This window comes from Nematostella vectensis, chromosome 14 (genome assembly GCF_932526225.1).
Source record: "Nematostella vectensis chromosome 14, jaNemVect1.1, whole genome shotgun sequence".
Classification (NCBI taxonomy): Eukaryota; Metazoa; Cnidaria; class Anthozoa; order Actiniaria; family Edwardsiidae; genus Nematostella; species Nematostella vectensis.
The window spans coordinates 2,060,191-2,080,442 of record NC_064047.1 but is presented as its reverse complement, the minus strand read 5'-3'; the positions used below and the strand labels follow the sequence as shown (position 1 = coordinate 2,080,442).

General features: G+C 39.0%; 2 protein-coding genes and 1 long non-coding RNA gene across 3 annotated transcripts; 1 reads left to right on the top strand and 2 right to left on the bottom strand.

Annotated features, from left to right (window-relative positions):
* Nucleotides 1-150: 150 nt before the first annotated feature.
* LOC116602255 lies at nt 151-3,508 on the bottom strand. Its single transcript, XM_032363584.2, has 2 exons — nt 1,424-3,508; nt 151-1,068 (listed from the first exon to the last, which is right to left on the bottom strand). The coding sequence occupies exons 1-2, from the start codon at nt 1,538-1,540 to the stop codon at nt 850-852; spliced, it is 336 nt and encodes a 111-aa protein (XP_032219475.1). The 5' UTR covers nt 1,541-3,508; the 3' UTR covers nt 151-849.
* A 1,995-nt stretch (nt 3,509-5,503) lies between these two features.
* Nucleotides 5,504-8,364, top strand: LOC116602251. The gene is made up of 3 exons (XR_004290350.2): nt 5,504-6,303; nt 7,007-7,131; nt 7,812-8,364. It is a non-coding gene; the product is annotated as an uncharacterized LOC116602251 (long non-coding RNA).
* A 368-nt stretch (nt 8,365-8,732) lies between these two features.
* LOC5518856 (protein FAM76B) lies at nt 8,733-19,098 on the bottom strand. The gene is made up of 10 exons (XM_001638686.3): nt 18,910-19,098; nt 18,024-18,088; nt 17,318-17,375; nt 16,455-16,610; nt 15,922-16,037; nt 13,438-13,566; nt 12,406-12,469; nt 11,906-11,968; nt 10,655-10,756; nt 8,733-10,232 (listed from the first exon to the last, which is right to left on the bottom strand). Exons 1-10 carry the CDS (start codon nt 18,985-18,987, stop codon nt 10,146-10,148), a joined length of 918 nt encoding a protein of 305 aa, XP_001638736.1. The 5' UTR covers nt 18,988-19,098; the 3' UTR covers nt 8,733-10,145.
* Between the last annotated feature and the right edge of the window lie 1,154 nt (nt 19,099-20,252).

Below are 20,252 nucleotides of genomic sequence, written 5' to 3'. Positions count from 1 at the left end.
AGCTGCCTGAGGCGTCGTCTTGCCTTACACTCCTTGTAATCATATTGATTTTAGCGAATACACTGAATCAATCATCCTCCCCCACTTTAAACATCCATCAGCCACTGCAGCATCACCACCCTTCCGCCGGACAAAATAACAAAATACAAGTTGACATGTGTGGATGTTTTTATTTTCACGATCGAGGCACTTGGTTTATTGATATTAAATGACATTCCTACTCGCACTTTGAATCTTGGGGTCCGCGTGTAAACACCCGGTTGCGCGGAACACCTTCCCGCCCCTACCCCTCATCAAAGTGCAAGAAGAGAGTCCTTGACGACGTGCTGCCTAACTAGCCTGAATAAAGTTTTTTTTTATTTCTTTTGGAATAGTCTTTTTTTATTTTTTGTCATCGTCCTTTTCCATTCCAATCAATAAACTTGTCGGTTTGTTGAGCACTTGCAGGGTTGATTCTGTCATAGCTTTGAGTCATATGCCATCGAGAAAACATCTGCGCAAAACATCGAAGTTGAAGATTGCTCCTTTGATTATTTTTTTTGGTTATTTTTCATTTTTGTTTTGCTTGCGTCCGTAATTCTATATCCGTTTCCGTTCCGGTCTATTTTTCATTCCATTTCATCTATGTTATATTCCATGTCAGTGTATCGTTATCCCTATCAGTCCGGCCTATTTATCATTCCTTTTCTTCTATGTTTGTTATATTCCATGTCCGTGTATCGTTGTCCATTTCCGTTCCTGTCTTTTAATCATCATTTCCATCTATGTTATATTCCATGTCCGTGTATTGTTATCCATTTCCGTTCGGGTTCGTAAAATTTATGGGTCTTTGGAGCGCATCGTAGCAGCTTAGAATCTCTTGCCGTCGAGGAACCCTTTGCGGAAGCCGCCAAAGTTGTCCTGTTGGGGTCCGCTCCTTCTTGGGCGTGGTGATGCTGCTGCCTCTACGGGGACCACGGGAGGTGCCTCCATCGGGGGTCCAGACGCAGAGACGGGCGTGTCCGGGGTTGTCTTGCTTGCTTCACCGCCCTCCTCATCACCTTCTGTGCTCTTATCCTCACCACTCTCCTTGAAATAGACAAAAATGTGAGATAAATGTGGTGATGTTAGGCGATTGTTCTTCTCGACAATCAAAATCACACAAGTTTTCAATTAGAAAGTTCTTTAGAAATAGAAAGTGTCTCAAAATGTGAATTGATAACTTTGACGGCTAAGATTTTTTTCTTTGCCTTTTCAAAGGCCTCAAACTTTGTTATTCCAGTTGCGTTCATCTTTTAGATACTTTTTCTCAAAGAAATACCATCAACGGGCGTGTTAATCATAGAGATAATGGGAGCAGGTCAAAGCACTAGCGCGCTCAGGTAGCGAGTTCAAACCCGACGCGCATTCGAATCTTAAGCAGATCTTTCTCCACCAAACTCACCTCCTCCCCATAAAATGTGTTGACTAATGATTTGCGAAAATAGTACGCGGCAGCCGCCGAAATGCCTGCGACCGCCAGACCCGTGATGACGGGGTGCTGACGGATAAACCCGAACATGGCGGATTGCTGAGTCCGTTTGCGGTTTGAAGAAAATTTAATTAGACTTTGTGACGTCACTAAACTAAACACTAGTCCCAGCCCCAACACGGTTCTATTTCAAAGAGAAACGTGTGCGGCGGAGGAATTTACCAAAGCACCACTTCCCGTAACCAAAAAGAACGCGAAAATAAGCATTCGTCACAAAGTCGTTTTTGTTTTTTTCCCGTTCTAGGAAGTGATATCGAAAGCGCTGTGGTCGTCGCTAGGGACCTGTTAAAAATGCAATTTTGAAAACTAATATAAGAAATGGATTAAAGTAAAGTGTCCGTTATGAAGATCTCTATGGTTCAATAATCGGGAAGATACATATATATCATTAGCAGCTGGGAGTCAGTATCGTGAAATACGATGACCGAGGTCTTGAAAATACTGGCCGAGGCCAAGGATATCGTTACATCGAGTATCGTTAAATCGGGTACCGTTATATCGAGTGTCGTTATATTGAGTCTAGTTATATATCCAATATCGTCATATCGAGCATCGTCATGTCGAGTATCGTTATATCGAGTATCGTTACATCGAGCATTGTTATGTCTAGTATCGTTATATCGAGTATCGCTATATCGAGTGTCGTTATATCAAATATCATTGGAGGGATCACACGATGTTTCTTCTAAAGACAACAGGATCCCGTTCGAGAATATCGTTGTTTTTGGGTATCGTCATATCAAGAGTATCGTCATATCGAGAATATCGTTCGAGAATATCTTAATAAAAATGTCCAAGCTGCAAAGATCCCACAATAGAAACAAAAACACTAATTCAAAGGGCGATATGAGTCAATATATAAGACAGTTTCGCGAGTAATACTAATGAAGGCCTGGGGGCATTTAAACTGGAAAAGGCGCTAAGAGATTGGCATTGTGGGACACGTACTGACACGTAAACATGGCCTGCAAGGTAAGTCTCGCGGAAAGTCAAACTTGGCAATTTGAGTAAAAAGGGCATATATAATCAACTGAGAAATCATTGAATCTGATGCACGTAAAAATAGCAAAAAACACATCCCAAATGAAGTGGCGGGTATAGTTATTAAGTAACGCAACACAAATGTATTTCATATTTTTTTTTTACATTTATACATTTCATCTTTCCTTGATATTTAAAGAGTCTGGACTACAACTTAAGTTATGGGGCGCGCTTGGAAAACATCGAGCTGAAAAGAGTTGCATCACGCCCTATTTTGTTCATGTACATATATAGACGTACATACACACAGATTGGATAAAACGGAACAAAAGTTTGATCACTTTTCATTATCACGATCACGATTTAAGTAATCACGCTGTACCCTTTTACATTGCTGTAATCATGTTTTGTGATGTTTACTCTGTGCATATCAAAATATCAGCAAGAAATAAATGAAACTTAGACCTTGTGGTTCCTCGAAACTGAACTAATTTCATCAAATGTATATAGGTTCACTTTCACAAGCAAGCGTGCTAGTTTCTTTTCTCAATAAATAGTGATATTGAGGCCCCAAAAAATTATAGTATATTCACATTTTTATATAAAGCATTTATTCTATATAATATATCCTGTTATCGTCGAAACGATAGAGGGTCAACCAATGTAAATGATTTCAAGTAAAGTTACAGATTGAAAATCTACATTTTTAAAAATCTACATTTTTCAGCTTGTATCGCATGGGTTTCGTCACGGGTATGTAGGACAATTCAAATTTATATGAAAAGATTGTAGTATTTTAAAGTGCGTGAAGTGGCAACAGTGGAAAAATCAAATACTTTATTTTTCACATTTAATTAACTCATTTACTCATAGATACTTTTAAGCAAAACTGTAAGAAAAACAGACTGAAAACAGAAAGTAAAGTTAAGCTACCGCTGACCCAAGACGGTATGCCTTGATGTTTCCAGCAATGCACTGCGGTGTCTTCAATCCTGCGAAGGCACTGCTACAGCCTGTTGCTTACAACAGTTTTACTTGTAATTTGCTTAAAAATTACAGCTTTTTCACATCTGGAAAGTGCCTTAGGACATCATGAAGTCTTTTTGGGCATAATTAATGCTGTGCTTATGGATGTTTGCACGCTGAGGTTGATTCAATGACATAATTCCTTGTTTGGGTTTCACCGAGTGAGAAAGGAATTTTCTAGTGAATGGCCACATACTCTCCAATTTGGACCATCTTTGCTATCAAACCTTATTCAAAAATTGTTTCAGGCTTATTCTGGGTTCCTTGGACCTGGAAATGTTTTGTTTTGCTTTGGGGCAAAGAGACTTATAAAAAACTGTTATGATTATGGGGGAGGAGTTTGCCCGCCTCTCTGTGAAGGTGTTACGAAGACTCCCATGATGCAGTGCAGGCAGTAATTAGCATTGTTTATTGTGGCTGATGGCTGTAAAATGGGACCTGACAAAGCGCAATAAAGGTATCTATGTGTGACTTGATCCATGCTTTTGTTTGTCTTTATTTGTAGTTCGGAATTTCGTGTCTTTTTTTGGTATGAAATGTTTCTGAGTTTAAGCTTTTGTTTACGAATTGGTCAGAAATCAAGGTTAATATTTTGCAATGGAGTCAATCCTATAACATTGCAAGGATGCACTTCTTAAGGTCGTGTATGCCTTCGATGAATCCATGAGTATCCGGATCTGGTGATGTTTAGTTTGCATTTCTCTGACGTTTTTGAGTTGGGCCTTTATTTTACGGGCGTCTGAGGACGTTATAGTAATGAAAGATCTAAACATACATTGGCCTCCCCAAATCAGCCAGCCGATGGAAATGGATGTTTTTTCAAACTTGGTACTTCGCTAGGATTTCAAAATGGCGGCTGACAGAGGTACATTGGCTTCCCCAAATCAGCCAGCCGATGGAAATGGATGTTTTTTCAAACTTGGTACTTCGCTAGGATTTCAAAATGGCGGCTGACAGAGGTACATTGGCTTCCCCAAATCAGCCAGCCGATGGAAATGGATGTTTTTTCAAACTTGGTACTTCGCTAGGATTTCAAAATGGCGGCTGACAGAGGTACATTGGCTTCCCCAAATCAGCCAGCCGATGGAAATGGATGTTTTTTCAAACTTGGTACTTCGCTAGGATTTCAAAATGGCGGCTGACAGAGGTACATTGGCTTCCCCAAATCAGCCAGCCGATGGAAATGGATATTTTTTTCAAACTTGGTACTTCGCTAGGATTTCAAAATGGCGGCTGACAGAGGTACATTGGCTTCCCCAAATCAGCCAGCCGATGGAAATGGATGTTTTTTCAAACTTGGTACTTCGCTAGGATTTAAAAATGGCGGCTGACAGAGGTACATTGGCTTCCCCAAATCAGCCAGCCGATGGAAATGGATGTTTTTTCAAACTTGGTACTTCGCTAGGATTTAAAAATGGCGGCTGACAGAGGTACATTGGCTTCCCCAAATCAGCCAGCCGATGGAAATGGATGTTTTTTCAAACTTGGTACTTCGCTAGGATTTCAAAATGGCGGCTGACAGAGGTACATTGGCTTCCCCAAATCAGCCAGCCGATGGAAATGGATATTTTTTTCAAACTTGGTACTTCGCTAGGATTTCAAAATGGCGGCTGACAGAGGTACATTGGCTTCCCCAAATCAGCCAGCCGATGGAAATGGATGTTTTTTCAAACTTGGTACTTCGCTAGGATTTAAAAATGGCGGCTGACAGAGGTACATTGGCTTCCCCAAATCAGCCAGCCGATGGAAATGGATGTTTTTTCAAACTTGGTACTTCGCTAGGATTTCAAAATGGCGGCTGACAGAGGTACATTGGCTTCCCCAAATCAGCCAGCCGATGGAAATGGATATTTTTTTCAAACTTGGTACTTCGCTAGGATTTCAAAATGGCGGCTGACAGAGGTACATTGGCTTCCCCAAATCAGCCAGCCGATGGAAATGGATATTTTTTTCAAACTTGGTACTTCGCTAGGATTTAAAAATGGCGGCTGACAGAGGTACATTGGCTTCCCCAAATCAGCCAGCCGATGGAAATGGATGTTTTTTCAAACTTGGTACTTCGCTAGGATTTCAAAATGGCGGCTGACAGAGGTACATTGGCTTCCCCAAATCAGCCAGCCGATGGAAATGGATGTTTTTTCAAACTTGGTTCTTCGCTAGGATTTCAAAATGGCGGCTGACAGAGGCTGTTTACAGCCATTTGCATATGAAGAAAACCCTGTAGCTTGAGGGTCTCTTTTTTCTTGGAACATTTTGCCCTTCTTTTAAGCCCCACCTACACTGTTTGCTAGTGTAGATGGAGCAAATTGGATAATTTTTATGTGGCAACTATATTTGCTCAAAAGCTAGCAGGTTTGCTTTTTCTCGGCAATTAAAAATTGTCACACATGAGAAATTGCTAGTGTATATACCAACAAATAAAGTTGTCAACTAAATTTTTTTAGTATAGATGGGGCTTGAGGGTTATATGAATGTTTAATTTATAACAATTGTGAATATGGCTATATTAGATCTTTTCTATCGTAAGCATAAAAAAAGGCGGCTGTGTGAAATTCTTTAAGCGTCTTCACATCTGTCACTGTAGGAAGATCAGCAGAAAGGTGATCAGGGGAAAGACTATTCTGTTGAATGCAAAGTCTACCTGAAGGATGAACATGATGAGGTGTTTGCTCCCCCCTTAGAATACACAATAAAGAGCGAGAATCGGGGGGATGCGGTCACTGGACACTACTTGACTTACAGTGCAGGTGTACTGTCGGCGACTGGTAACCGATGTGATGAAAATGGTAAATGGAAAAAAACAATCATAAGCATCCAAGCAATGAACAATTATGATAATCGTCCCTGCCATCATTATTAATATTTTATGACCATGTTATCTTAATTGTCATCACCATAATCATAGTCATCACCGTCATTGTGCCATCGCCACTGGCACCATATTGTAATTCTAAGGGCGCGTTTTTTCCTATCATTCCGGAATGGGAATGGTTGGTAGACAATGTTCAGAATGGCATCCGAGTCGTTCTGCTACAGGTAGCAGAATGGCCTTCATTCCATTCCGCAATGGGAACGAGGGATAACGAGCGCGCGCTTTTTCTATTCTAATCTATTCTAATCAATCACGAGTAAAAACGCGCCCTAATATATTAATCACCGTTGTCATCATTATCATCACCACAACTGTCATCATTGCCATCGACATAACAGATAACTCTTCCTAAAACTGTTTTTATCATCATTACTGTTGTTATTATTATTTTATATCCACCTTACTATTATCTTCAAATCCTATTTAAATTTAATTTTTGGTAAATTTCACTCGATGTAAATTGCGCAAAATAAACTATACATCGTCTACCATGTTGAAATCTCGATTACCATCATATACATTTTCACCACCACATCACCATTATTTTGTCGTATAAACCATCACCGTCAATTCTTAATTCTAACGCAAATCTCTCTTTGCTTTCACTACGCTAACAGCACGATTCAGGTTCCGCAGTGCTTTGTTCACTGTAAACTCCATTATACGAACTGTCAGCATTATCGAGTCAGCAGGGAACCCTGGCAAGGTTATAGCAATCAAAAACAACCGCGTCATTATGAAGGTTAGAGGCCTGGGAACCAACAAGTAATATAGATACTGTATTGCCCCCTCCCCCATCCCCAACCAAACAGAAAAAAAAAGTAACGGTCATCTAATGGCTTTGTTACACTAGCAAATTTTTGTTGCACGACACCAACACACTAGCTGCGATTTCTATCGCAACCCCAGATCGCACTTGGCTGCTAAGCGACGAAATTGGCGAAAAAAAATTGTTTCAAATAATTTCAAACAAAGCAAGTTGAAATTTTTGCAGTGTTCTTTGCCTATTCGACTAGACACGAGCATGCTCGAATTACCTGCGACATCCAGAAAATATCCATACCCCCTCCCCCCATGGAGGGCATTGGAAATTCCGGGGTGGGAAGGGGGGGAAGGAGGATAAAATGCCCTTTTTCGTTAGTTACTGTATTTCGTTTTTCCAGGAAAATTCCAGAGGGATGGGGGGGGGGTCATACCTCCGACCCTTCCATGAAGGAACGGGGGGTATGGATATTTGCTGGAACTACACATTTTGTCACCAAAATCGCAGCTCTTGTCGCGCGACAAAAATGGATAGTGTAAACAGCCCGGTGCGCGCTCGTGACCTATTCGGCAGAACTGTCTTCGTAATTTTATAAAATAATAATTATGATGACGAAGTAGCACATTAAGCTCAGTCTAATGCCAGTTTTTCCAATTTAGACTCCCTCAGTGCCCATGGACAAGGTGTACAGCGTCCGGGCCACGCTCAAGTCGGACCCAGAAATCCTGTTCATCCATCATCCGCTTTCAAGAGGCAGTGAGCGTTGCTTTCTTCAGTTACTAAGCAACCACGACATTACCCCGAAGTACCTTGGATTCGACGAAAAGGGAGCCGGCGTGGTGCTGAGTACCGCGAGTAAAGACAAATCGGAAGCAATTTTTTATGTCACATCTCGCATTTGTTAAAGTCCATATATTTAATCTAGAGAAGCTAAGACAAAAAAGATGTATCACGCTCTCATGATTAAATTTCGTAAACTGTCACAAAGAAAATCCTGAGCGAAACCATATCCATCGCTTTGGGCACATTGTGGTTACGAGAATCAAGCATAGGCAAAACGGATGGAGTTATATTAAAAAGCATGTTTCTTTTAGGCTTTGCCAATTTGATCTAAACAACAGGTTGGGTGGATTTTAAAAGAATGCTAGTAAGAATTAACAGATCAATAACAGATCGTTTTTTGAATTCAATAAACACCAAGAAAACACGTGACTTATTGAGTGGCAAACTTGCGCGCAGAGGCTTTTGGCGGCAAAATCAAGATATCTGTTCCTAACGGTTTCTTCTTAGATTCACTTTCCCCACTAATTTCCACAACTCTTTGCGACGAGCGCATGGCCATCTGACTTTCCCGACGCCATTTTTTTTTTTGTCTACATCTTTTTGCCACCTGACCTCGGTTTAATGCGAGCATCGCAAAGAGTTGTGGGAAGTAGTTAGGGGAGGTGAATTGAAAAAAAAAACACAAGAAACAAACAAAGGTGTAGCTGGCCAGGGCTCTTCAAATTTTTTGACGTTGATAAAGTCCATTGTTGTCACAGAAATCTACTGAGTCCAAAACACACACACACACAACTGCATGATTGTCATCTTTCACATTTAATAAAAAAATAATAAATAAAAAAACTTAGTTCTAAAACAATTTTGATATTGGCTATACTAGGGTTAAAATACAATCACTTTCAATACAAGAGCAGCTTCTCCAGCGCCAGTAATAACATGATATCACAGATCTTTTGGAATCGCGTGTACCGTCGTATTATGCATGAGCCGTATTCAATGCAAATGCGATACGTAATGGCTCGTTTTAGCGCAGACCTTCGAATAAGCGCCCCGCACCGCCCTCCTTAACCCCCGAATTTTGAAATAAGCATCCGCTTTCAATAAGTATCCCGCTTTGAATAAGTGCCTTCCTCGCGACCCAAAGAATCGAATAAGCGTCCAGGGCGCTAAAACAAGCATTCAAGTCAAATGTTAAAACTTTATTCGCATGTATTTGCATTGGATATGGCTGATGAAAAAAAGAACGACGTTTGAACCTAGCCTTTGTAGAGTTTATTTCCAAACTGAGAAACAATTGGTTTGGCAAATAATGCAGTCTAAGATTCGTAGTGTTAGTTAAAATTCCATTGGTGAATAATATACAGTTTTGTACACAATAATGACAGAGAAATATCGAGGATTATAAAGGTTACGTAACGTTATATTTTTCAATTCTGTCATGGTGGTTTGAGTAGAAAAACACATACTAAACCCCATTCTCCCTGAACTTCACAGTGCTTCGACAAAATTCCGACGACACTCGTAAATCGCGCGCTCTGATTGGTCGAGAGTCCATGTGTTATTAGAGTAAATACGCACCCTTGGCGTCAGCATAAAAACATTTTAATTCCTGTAAAAAACCCAAATAGATCCCATTTTTTGCGCTTGTTTTCTAATAGATGCACAGATGACATCACAGCGTGTCATGAGCAACAGCCACGTACTTTTTGCTCATGACACGCTGTGACGTCATCTGTGCATCTATTAGAGGACAGACGCACGCAAAAATGAGATCTATTGTTAGATATGGGAAGCTGGTTTATCTAGTCGTTATAATGTCGTAAAAAGGACGATGTTGCTTGGTCTCTGAGCAGGGCGCCACTATTACACGCCATAAAGTATGTCCCGTATGCGAGCAGCAAACTTTATTTACATCAGTCTAGCTGGGTTACCTGCGCCTGAGGCAAAGTGCATGGTACATCTCTGAGTTGCTTGGTCTTTGAGCAGGGCGCCACTATCACACGCCATACAGTATGTCCCGTATGCGAGCAGCAAACTTCATTTACACCAGTCAAGTACTGGGTAACCTGCGCTTGAAGCTAAGTGCACGAAACACCTCAGACTGACGGAAGGGTTTTTGCAGTTTGAAACTTACCGGGGTGATTATTGCGAATGGTGGTAACTATACAAATCTCGATGCAATGAAAAATATTCGCTTAGCTTTCAGTTTGTCAGCTGGCGGTGCTCGCCGAGGCTTTCTCTGGTTTGGGGGTCCTGGATAGTGACGACAACTGTTTCCTTAAATTTCTATTTTCCGTCTGCAAGCAGAGAGAGAAAGAAGATATGTAAGTCTTGGGCGCAGCAGGTTCTCTCTTCTTTCCTTCATTCATTTGTCCAGCTGAAAGCTGCGAAATAAATGCCTTAAATTACCAGAAAGGGAAAAATAGAACATAATCTTTCGTGCCATGATTCGAGTTTGGAGATGTGACAACAATCGTCCTCTTTAGTTTTACTGCGGTTTTTGATATTAAGCGAACACTCGCCGACCAACACCCAGATCGTCTCCCGGCATCCGTCATTAAAATTCTTGGAAGCGTTTCATTAGCTAGCCAATGAAATGGCTTCCAACCACGCCTGTCTGTTACACGAAGCATTTTTTCCTAATCATAATTCCAACTATGTTTCAAGTGTTATTTCTAGTCCCTGTGACATGGACTCTCTGGTTCCAGGGTTACGTTACCTGCAGTGTGTCTATCCTGTCCGTCATCTCCTTCTGCAAACTCATGACTTTCTTCTTGGAAACCTTCTCCTTTTCCCAGTTCTCAGCCTTAAGCTCAGTCAACTAAAAAAATATAATCAAGTGTTTTGCTACACCCTCCCTATATGTATATATATATATATATATATATATATATATATATATATATATATATAAAATGATGGTTGAAGGCTTTCATAGAAAGTGCTCAATACTCGAAAGTAGAGCGGTGTATAGTGTTGGTTTGAGAAAAATACAAACTACATAGGTTTCCCTACAGGTCTGTTTCGTGGTTGCCCACTCATCAGGGGATTTAATGAGAATATTCCTACCATCGTATATATACTATTAACATTGAAATTTACATAATAATAGACTGATAGTTTTAGCTAAGGCGGCAAGAGGAACAATAGCGAGTTACATAAATATGCATATTTATGTAACTCGCTATTGTTCCTCTTGCCGCCTTAGCTAAAACTATCAGTCTATTATTATGTAAATTTCAATGTTAATAGTATATATACGATGGTAGGAATATTCTCATTAAATCCCCTGATGAGTGGGCAACCACGAAACAGACCTGTAGGGAAACCTATGTAGTTTGTATTTTTCTCAAACCAACACTATATATATATATATATATATATATATATATATATATATGTAATTTCACGACCTATTTTCATGTTAATTTTATATATGTATATGTATATGTATATGTATATGTATATATATGTATATATATGTATATATATGTATATATATATATATAAAATGATGGTTGAAGGCTTTCATAGAAAGTGCTCAATACTCGAAAGTAGAGCGGTGTATAGTGTTGGTTTGAGAAAAATACAAACTACATAGGTTTCCCTACAGGTCTGTTTCGTGGTTGCCCACTCATCAGGGTTTTTTTTTTTATATATATATATATATATATATATATATATATATATATGTATATATATATATATATATGTATATATATATGTATGCAAAAACGGAATTCGAAAAACCTGGAGAGGAGAGTGTGCGACGATACATGAGACTGTGAAAAATAGGCAATCGGCATAGAAAGCTATAGTACTAGCTAGCAGTCTATGAATTTTAAAGGAGACGTTAAAAAAGGCTGTAAATACATCTTTTAGAAACAAAATAAAGCAGCCGCTGATACCAGATATTTTTTCAAAGCTCTCACTTTGTTATCTTGGAGTGGTAAGGATTCAAAAGCTGTACCTTTTTTTCTTTCTCTAGAAGGGCTTGGTCCTTTTGCTGTAACTGCCTCTTCAGCTTTGCAACCTAAATTAAAAATAGGTCGAAGATGATTAACAGTGTTATTGCTGTACTTAAAATGGTTCAGCATTTCTGTCATCATGTTATCCAGCATTGAGTTTATTTGAAGGGGTGTTTAATTGTAGGCTGCATATTGTCTCAGTCTTGGCAAGGAATGTCTCCTAAATACATTTATAATTTCAAATTCGATTTGTTAATTCGTTCGTTCTACTCATCACATTTCTTTTTCAAATAAATGCCATAGTCGTGGAGTCTTTAGGGTAGCTTTGGTAGTTTTTAGTCCTAATGTCTCCTTGACTCTATTTTAGAATGCAACTATTTGCAGTGTTAAATTTCTTTCTTGATTAAGAATTTTATAATGCTTTGCAAAAATCTATTTTCTTTCCTGTTGCGTCTTTATTTCTTTGTATAGTTTTTTTTTTCAAATGTATGTCTTGCAGTACCTGTTCCTTCAAATCATTTAGTTCCGCCATTTGGCCAGACATGATAGCTTCACCACCAGTGTCACTTTAGAAAGAGATAATACAATAACGCAATCAATATGTCTTTACATTACATGCTGTTGGTCCACAAATTTACCTTCCTCCATATAATATCTTATATTCAGGATATACCCCCCCCCCTCCTTTCTGTTACATCCTTGAATCTTTTTGAAATTCTCTACACAATACATTCACATATCATTCTTAAAGTGTAAAATGATGGCAGGGATTTCATATCTACCTAAAACCTACAGTATGTGTCAAGTTAAAAACCTGATCATTGTCCAGTCAGAAAATGATTGGTGGGTTGGCGTAAGTCATTTGAGGTCATGATTTCAGACCAAACAGAATAATGAATCGTGCTCCAGGTGCATTATGGGAGTAGGGGTGGGCCCAGAGTGCATGTGCCCCCCTTCGGGTCACGGAAAGTAGGGACCTTACGCAAGGACGACAGCAACGGCTAGGACAACACAACCGAAAAAGATGTTTTTGGGCCTGGCGATCGATAATAATTTAATTGCAATGGAATAAGCAAAACGTTATAGTAAAAGACAGATAAAAATAAACTAAGGACATTATTTCTACAGCAGCAAACTTAGTGGAGTTTATAGTGCAAAAGTCCATGTCCTTAATTGTACATGAAATTGGAGTTTTCACATCGTGGTTTTACAGAAAACAGCTGAAATGTATCAGACAGAATGCATTTCCACATGCTGCTATTGAATTCAGAATCAAATCCCATTGTTTTCTGCCGTTACCATTGTTGTTGCTTAAGGTCTCTCATGTCTCACCGGCAAACCATCTTGGATACTTTACAGCATTTAGAAGTATATAGCATACTTATATGATTACCAAAAAAGATATTGGTTAGAATTATTTTTTTCGATTGTATTATAACAATTTATGCATGCTTTTAAGTTTCAAGATTTCTCAAACCTTTAAATCAAAATTTTTAGGGTTGCAGACCCCTCCCCCTGTGTCCCAGACAGTCACCTGTTGCCGGAGCTAGCACTGTACAGCCCGAGTGCTGTGACTGGACTGTCTCGTGATGATTGTGAAGATTGTTTACTCTCTTGAAGTTTGGCTACTTTTGACTTCTTCTCATGCTTGGGATGATGGTGGCTAGACCAAGACACATGGTTACTGTCATAATAATATCACCACTATCATCATCAGCATCAACAACATCTTCATCCTCACAATCATTATCAACAACATCTTCATCCTCACAATCATCATCAACAACATCTTCATCCTCACAATCATTATCAACAACATCTTCATCCTCACAATCATTATCAACAACATCTTCATCCTCACAATCATTATCAACAACATCTTCATCCTCACAATCATTATCAACAACATCTTCATCCTCACAATCATCATCAACAACATCTTCATCCTCACAATCATCATCAACAACATCTTCATCCTCACAATCATTATCAACAACATCTTCATCCTCACAATCATTATCAACAACATCTTCATCCTCACAATCATTATCAACAACATCTTCATCCTCACAATCATCATCAACAACATCTTCATCCTCACAATCATTATCAACAACATCTTCATCCTCACAATCATTATCAACAACATCTTCATCCTCACAATCATTATCAACAACATCTTCATCCTCACAATCATTATCAACAACATCTTCATCCTCACAATCATTATCAACAACATCTTCATCCTCACAATCATTATCAACAACATCTTCATCCTCACAATCATCATCAACAACATCTTCATCCTCACAATCATTATCAACAACATCTTCATCCTCACAATCATTATCAACAACATCTTCATCCTCACAATCATCATCAACAACATCTTCATCCTCACAATCATTATCAACAACATCTTCATCCTCACAATCATTATCAACAACATCTTCATCCTCACAATCATCATCAACAACATCTTCATCCTCACAATCATTATCAACAACATCTTCATCCTCACAATCATTATCAACAACATCTTCATCCTCACAATCATTATCAACAACATCTTCATCCTCACAATCATTATCAACAACATCTTCATCCTCACAATCATCATCAACAACATCTTCATCCTCACAATCATTATCAACAACATCTTCATCCTCACAATCATCATCAACAACATCTTCATCCTCACAATCATTATCAACAACATCTTCATCCTCACAATCATTATCAACAACATCTTCATCCTCACAATCATTATCAACAACATCTTCATCCTCACAATCATTATCAACAACATCTTCATCCTCACAATCATCATCAACAACATCTTCATCCTCACAATCATCATCAACAACATCTTCATCCTCACAATCATTATCAACAACATCTTCATCCTCACAATCATTATCAACAACATCTTCATCCTCACAATCATTATCAACAACATCTTCATCCTCACAATCATTATCAACAACATCTTCATCCTCACAATCATTATCAACAATATTTTCATCCTCACAATCATTATCAACAACATCTTCATCCTCACAATCATTATCAACAACATCTTCATCCTCACAATCATCATCAACAACATCTTCATCCTCACAATCATTATCAACAACATCTTCATCCTCACAATCATTATCAACAACATCTTCATCCTCACAATCATTATCAACAACATCTTCATCCTCACAATCATTATCAACAACATCTTCATCCTCACAATCATTATCAACAACATCTTCATCCTCACAATCATCATCAACAACATCTTCATCCTCACAATCATCATCAACAACATCTTCATCCTCACAATCATTATCAACAACATCTTCATCCTCACAATCATTATCAACAACATCTTCATCCTCACAATCATTATCAACAACATCTTCATCCTCACAATCATTATCAACAACATCTTCATCCTCACAATCATTATCAACAACATCTTCATCCTCACAATCATTATCAACAACATCTTCATCCTCACAATCATCATCAACAACAGTGGTGGCATCATCATCCAGTCACGGTCATCATCGCCATCATTAGATTATCACTATAATTATCACTATCATCAACAACAACCTTATCATTATCATCACCAACACCATCATCACTATCATCAACAACAACAAGAACATCATCATCATCATCTTCATCACCGTTATCACTATTATTAACGTTATCATCATCAACACCATTATTACTATCATCAACAATAACATTAACATCATCACTATCGACATCTAAAATGCAGTTAGGTGTGCCAGCAATAGTGAACACCACCTCAACGTACCAGGTTTAAAAAAAACGTTATACATAGATCTCCTTAATTGCCGATTTCTGTTTTGGTTTGGGCATGTCATAAAAAAAATGCTAAGAGCACTGCTTCATCTGCATCGACAATATTGGTTGACATCATCACCACCATTGCTATCATGTCATCGTCATCATTATCATCAACTTTATCTTCATCTCATCATTCTATCCTCACCTTCGCTTTACACCTTTATGCTGTGATGAGGAGCGACCATGGACCTTCCCTTTGGACTTATGTACAAGGCGCTTGTATGACAGAGTACAGAGCAAACACAAAACCTTCCCATCAACCTAACACAGGCAACACAATACACAGTAAATTCTCCTATAGGCGGACACCCTCAGTAAAAAGTGTCAATAAATAGAAACCCACATATTGTAAGGTGAATATTCACCTCATATAAAGTAGTACGGAATTGATATCAAAATAAAGAATTATAAATGTCAGAACCTAGCAGGCTTGTGGGTGCTCTTAAAGGTATCTATTGAAACAGCGTCATACACCATTTGGCACCAAGCATTGTACAGTTTATAAATGGCAGGTATTATAATGTGTTTAAGCAAACTACACTGTTCAATGAGTAACAACACAAGCATGGATGAAAACAATTGAAATATAAAATGTAAATTCAAGCCACAAGGGAAAGATAAGGGTAGGGGTATCAGATGGGTAAGGTAGTATTCAAAGTAGCTTAATCACAACATTACCTTCTCCTTAGATTCATCAGACTTCTTGAATGCACATTTGAGTTTGCATTGTTCACACAACACAGGCGTCCCATACTTCTTCTCTGAGCTCTCGCACCGTGAGCACTTATCACCATTAAACGCCGCTCTTATGTTACAGTACACACAGCATGTAGGCTGAAACAAAACAAAAGTTGACATTTTAATATTTGACTGAATCAAATCACACACAAATAGATAAAAACTCTAGTTTATATAGGGGTCGATCACACTAACACAGATTAAAAAGTATTCTGATTCGTGTCACCAAAAAGGCACCACTTGATTTGCGTCCACACTTTATTGTTTTCATCTGGATCAGGCCATCCACACTAACACCTATTTGAACGTCAGAAAACGCTGAAATGTATGGCATGATGTCATTTTTATATGATATGGGCATGCTCATAGCAGCAGATGTGCATCGTTTTAATTGTGATTTGAATTCGACAATCCACACTATGGACCAAAGTATATGGATTCATTTCGATCCACTTTTGACAGCATTTTCAAAAAAATTCCAGGTTTTGCTTGATCCAACCCCCATGTTAGTGTGGACAGAAGGCCTAAACGTATAAAAAAGTATACGGGTCCAAATGAATCTGTGTTAGTGTGGACGGCCCCTTATGTATTTGAAATAATGAGCAGCTAATCAAAGCTTTAACACAAACATCCAGTTACTTTACTCTATTTTAAAAGTTCAAGTTAGCAGAGTTCCACTGCATGCCCAATACACTACCAGAATAACACCGGCTTTCTCTAACAAAAATGTGATCCATTGACGCATGATTAGCACCTATTACCTGAACAGGCCTGACTGCTTTTACAATAACTGTTTGTAATACCTGTCCATATTGCTTGATATTGCTGTCACACTTTTTGCAAACTGGTCTCTCTGTTTTACTGTAAAAAAAAGAGATGTTATCACAGCGCAACCAGTAAAACTGTGAACACCTAAAATATGTGAGGAATGTTTATTGTCTTCTGACGAATCAGACGTGAGAATTCAGACCTGGAGACTTGTTGAGACATGTTTCTAGTTGACTGTTTGAATGTCTAGGAGTGATTGGTCAAACAAACATTCCATACATATCTCCAGTGTTCATGGTTTTACTGGTCGCGCTGTAACACCTATTTACTTGAAAAACTTAACAATGGCATTTGCACTTAGGAAGAGAAAAAGATAAATGCTTTTGTGGTTAAAATTGTAACACTGAAATTGCTTGAATAAGTGTCAGGGTGCTTATTTCATTTTTCATTTCGCAAGCGAGATGCATATTTGGGGGAGGCAATTATTTCAAAATCTGTTTAATCCATGGAAAAAATGTGTATCACAATGGCTTCTATATTTAGCTCACAATATCCACAATGGCAGGCAAAGTTGTTCTTTTTATAAGAGAAAAATAATGCAACACTGAAGTCATAAGAATGTGCAAGGATGGATACTATACAACCTAAGATTTAAACAAATATTCCCTGCCATAAAAATTGCAATACCAAATGCAATATGTATCAGGTGAGCAACCCTTCTAATTACTCTTAATTACTTACTCTAAAAGATGGAACTCCAGACGACAAAAGGTACAAGTCACAAGAGGAAATGATTTCCTGCATTTCTGCAATAAACGAGACACATTCTGACCTAAGTGGTGATGTCTTCTCTATTACTGAATTCAAAGAAATCTTTGGACATAATCAGCAACTTTTTCTCTAGCTTACCATCATCATGTTATAAGAGTTAGGAAATGCTTGTCAAGAAAAGACCCCTGATCCATATATTGAACAGGTCATTATGCTACGAGCTACTGTAGGTACTAGGTACATAAGCTGTCTCCTTTTGAATCCTCCCTTCCCCAACACCCCTTGGCTATAAGCATGGATAATGACTTAAAATAAAGATATGCTTGTATTGATTTTGCCTTGTGGGTGACACTGTCTTGTTGCTGATCTTCTGATCAAACCCAGGCACCCCCCTCAACTCCACTTTTGCCCCCCCCCCCTTTTTTGGGAACAATCCACCACCCCTGGCAAATGATATATAAGTACCTGGTGTACTTGATATCTGTGCATGATATCGGTGCCACACGCATACAACACGTTGACTGGATTTATAAAGCAAAGCTATCTTAGCAAGGCAGGTAGATAACTCCGTTTTCGCGGACAAATAAGTAAACAAGGCACGTTTTAGGTTTGATTACATTACAGGACGATATTCATAACGGCGTTCGAAGCACATTCGAAGCAGCCAAGGACTTTGATCCCGTTAACTAGAAACCTTCAATAGCTATTTCAATAGTATTTTTCCTGTTAAACTTAAACATCTGGTTATCTTGTTGTTACAGTACTATTGTGACTTTATTTTTGGTAAGACGTGCAACAAGATTGGAGTTTTCGAGGCGCGAAATTTCAAACTTTACGTGTGTCATCAGCACTTTACCTTACAAAGTTGGTCTCCTCGCGAAAGTTCCTCAAACGGATGCCTAGAATGGCACTTTGTGCAGGCAAACAGCGACATTTTTAAGTTAAAAATACTGAAAAAGGAGGTAAAAATCTAGAATCAAAGAGTTATAAGATAAAAAGTTTTTCCGGAACTGAACCGTGTACTAAATAACGCTGAGCCCGCAATGTGGTCAGCGTGAGTAGATGAGCGAAAAGCATCACGGGCCACAAGGGCTTTAGGCCCAATGTTTGTTAGTCTAATTTTTTAAAAATAAACCACGAAATGTGCCTTGTTTGCGAAGCGCTCTCCGTGTTTGATAAGAAACTCAGTCAAGTAACATCACGTAATCTGAGCTACTAATCCGTGGCCCTGGTCCGTGATGGCGCGAATTGCGCCGACCGACGCGCTAGCCGAACGTGCGCAAAAAAAAAAAAAAAAAAAATGTAGTGTTACTCTTGGGATCCTCTTGGTAGCCTTGGTGACTACAATCTCATTACAAGGGTTACTTGTGGTTCCGTCACAATTTATTAAATAAAATATTTGTTCACCGTGTTAATAATGGCCGAGCTCTTAAAATATAAAAGATTCGGATTATTGGTGAAAGTACGCGGGCGGGGGTTTGGACTACAAGTTAGGACGAATGGTCCCCCGAAATTTCGATATGCTCGCAGTTTTCGGCTAATACTCGCACGCTCGCACAATTCTTTCCGCCGTGCTCGCATGCTCGTGCAATTTTTTCCGTCTAAAAATGCTCGGTCTCGCATAAAAAACGGGGTGCTTGCAAGCTCGCAAGTGCTCGCCAAAGACCATTTGGGGGCCCTCAAGTTGTTTGTTCCAGGTCAGGTTGCTAGCAACAATACCCTGGTTCCAGAGCCTCGTGCGTCTCTGTATTTAGTGGCCAGTGTGGTCACTGAATAGAGAAACGCTCGAGGCTCTGGGACCAGGGAATAACAACAACTACCCTTAAATCCCATTTGTTTGTCGCCACATCTAGGTCGAAGCAGATATTCTTAGGACAAATTGAAACAAATGTATCTGTTTGATAAGCAACTTGCCTTTCAGTGGCTAGGCTAGACTCAATCAATGAGCGATTGACAGGTACGAGAAGACCATGGTTTGTCTTTATACTCGATGCGTTGCCAATAGAACCGTAGACAATTACATACCTCGTGTTCTTAAAATAATGGGCTGTATCGTTTAATGAGGAGCAATTAAACAGAGGTTGCATAGCAGTCTTGTGATCCAGCAAGTTGTCGCACAACTGATTAATGAATGTGTCGTAAAAACTTGTTCGGTTAATTTAGCACGCCGTTATGTTTTACGTCTCGGATCTTTTGATA

Bases quoted from the DNA above. Each gene is read 5' to 3' on its own strand.
- LOC116602255 (XM_032363584.2), bottom strand. From the start codon at position 1,540: ATGTTCGGGTTTATCCGTCAGCACCCCGTCATCACGGGTCTGGCGGTC. The intron at 1,069-1,423 runs GTGAGTTTGGTG...GTCTATTTCAAG, and splicing joins ACACATTTTATGGGGAGGAG to GAGAGTGGTGAGGATAAGAG.
- LOC5518856 (XM_001638686.3), bottom strand. From the start codon at position 18,987: ATGTCGCTGTTTGCCTGCACAAAGTGCCATTCTAGGCATCCGTTTGAG. The intron at 13,567-15,921 runs GTGAGGATAGAA...GTCTTGGTCTAG, and splicing joins CATAAAGGTGTAAAGCGAAG to CCACCATCATCCCAAGCATG. The intron at 11,969-12,405 runs GTACTGCAAGAC...TTTTTAATTTAG, and splicing joins TAAATGATTTGAAGGAACAG to GTTGCAAAGCTGAAGAGGCA.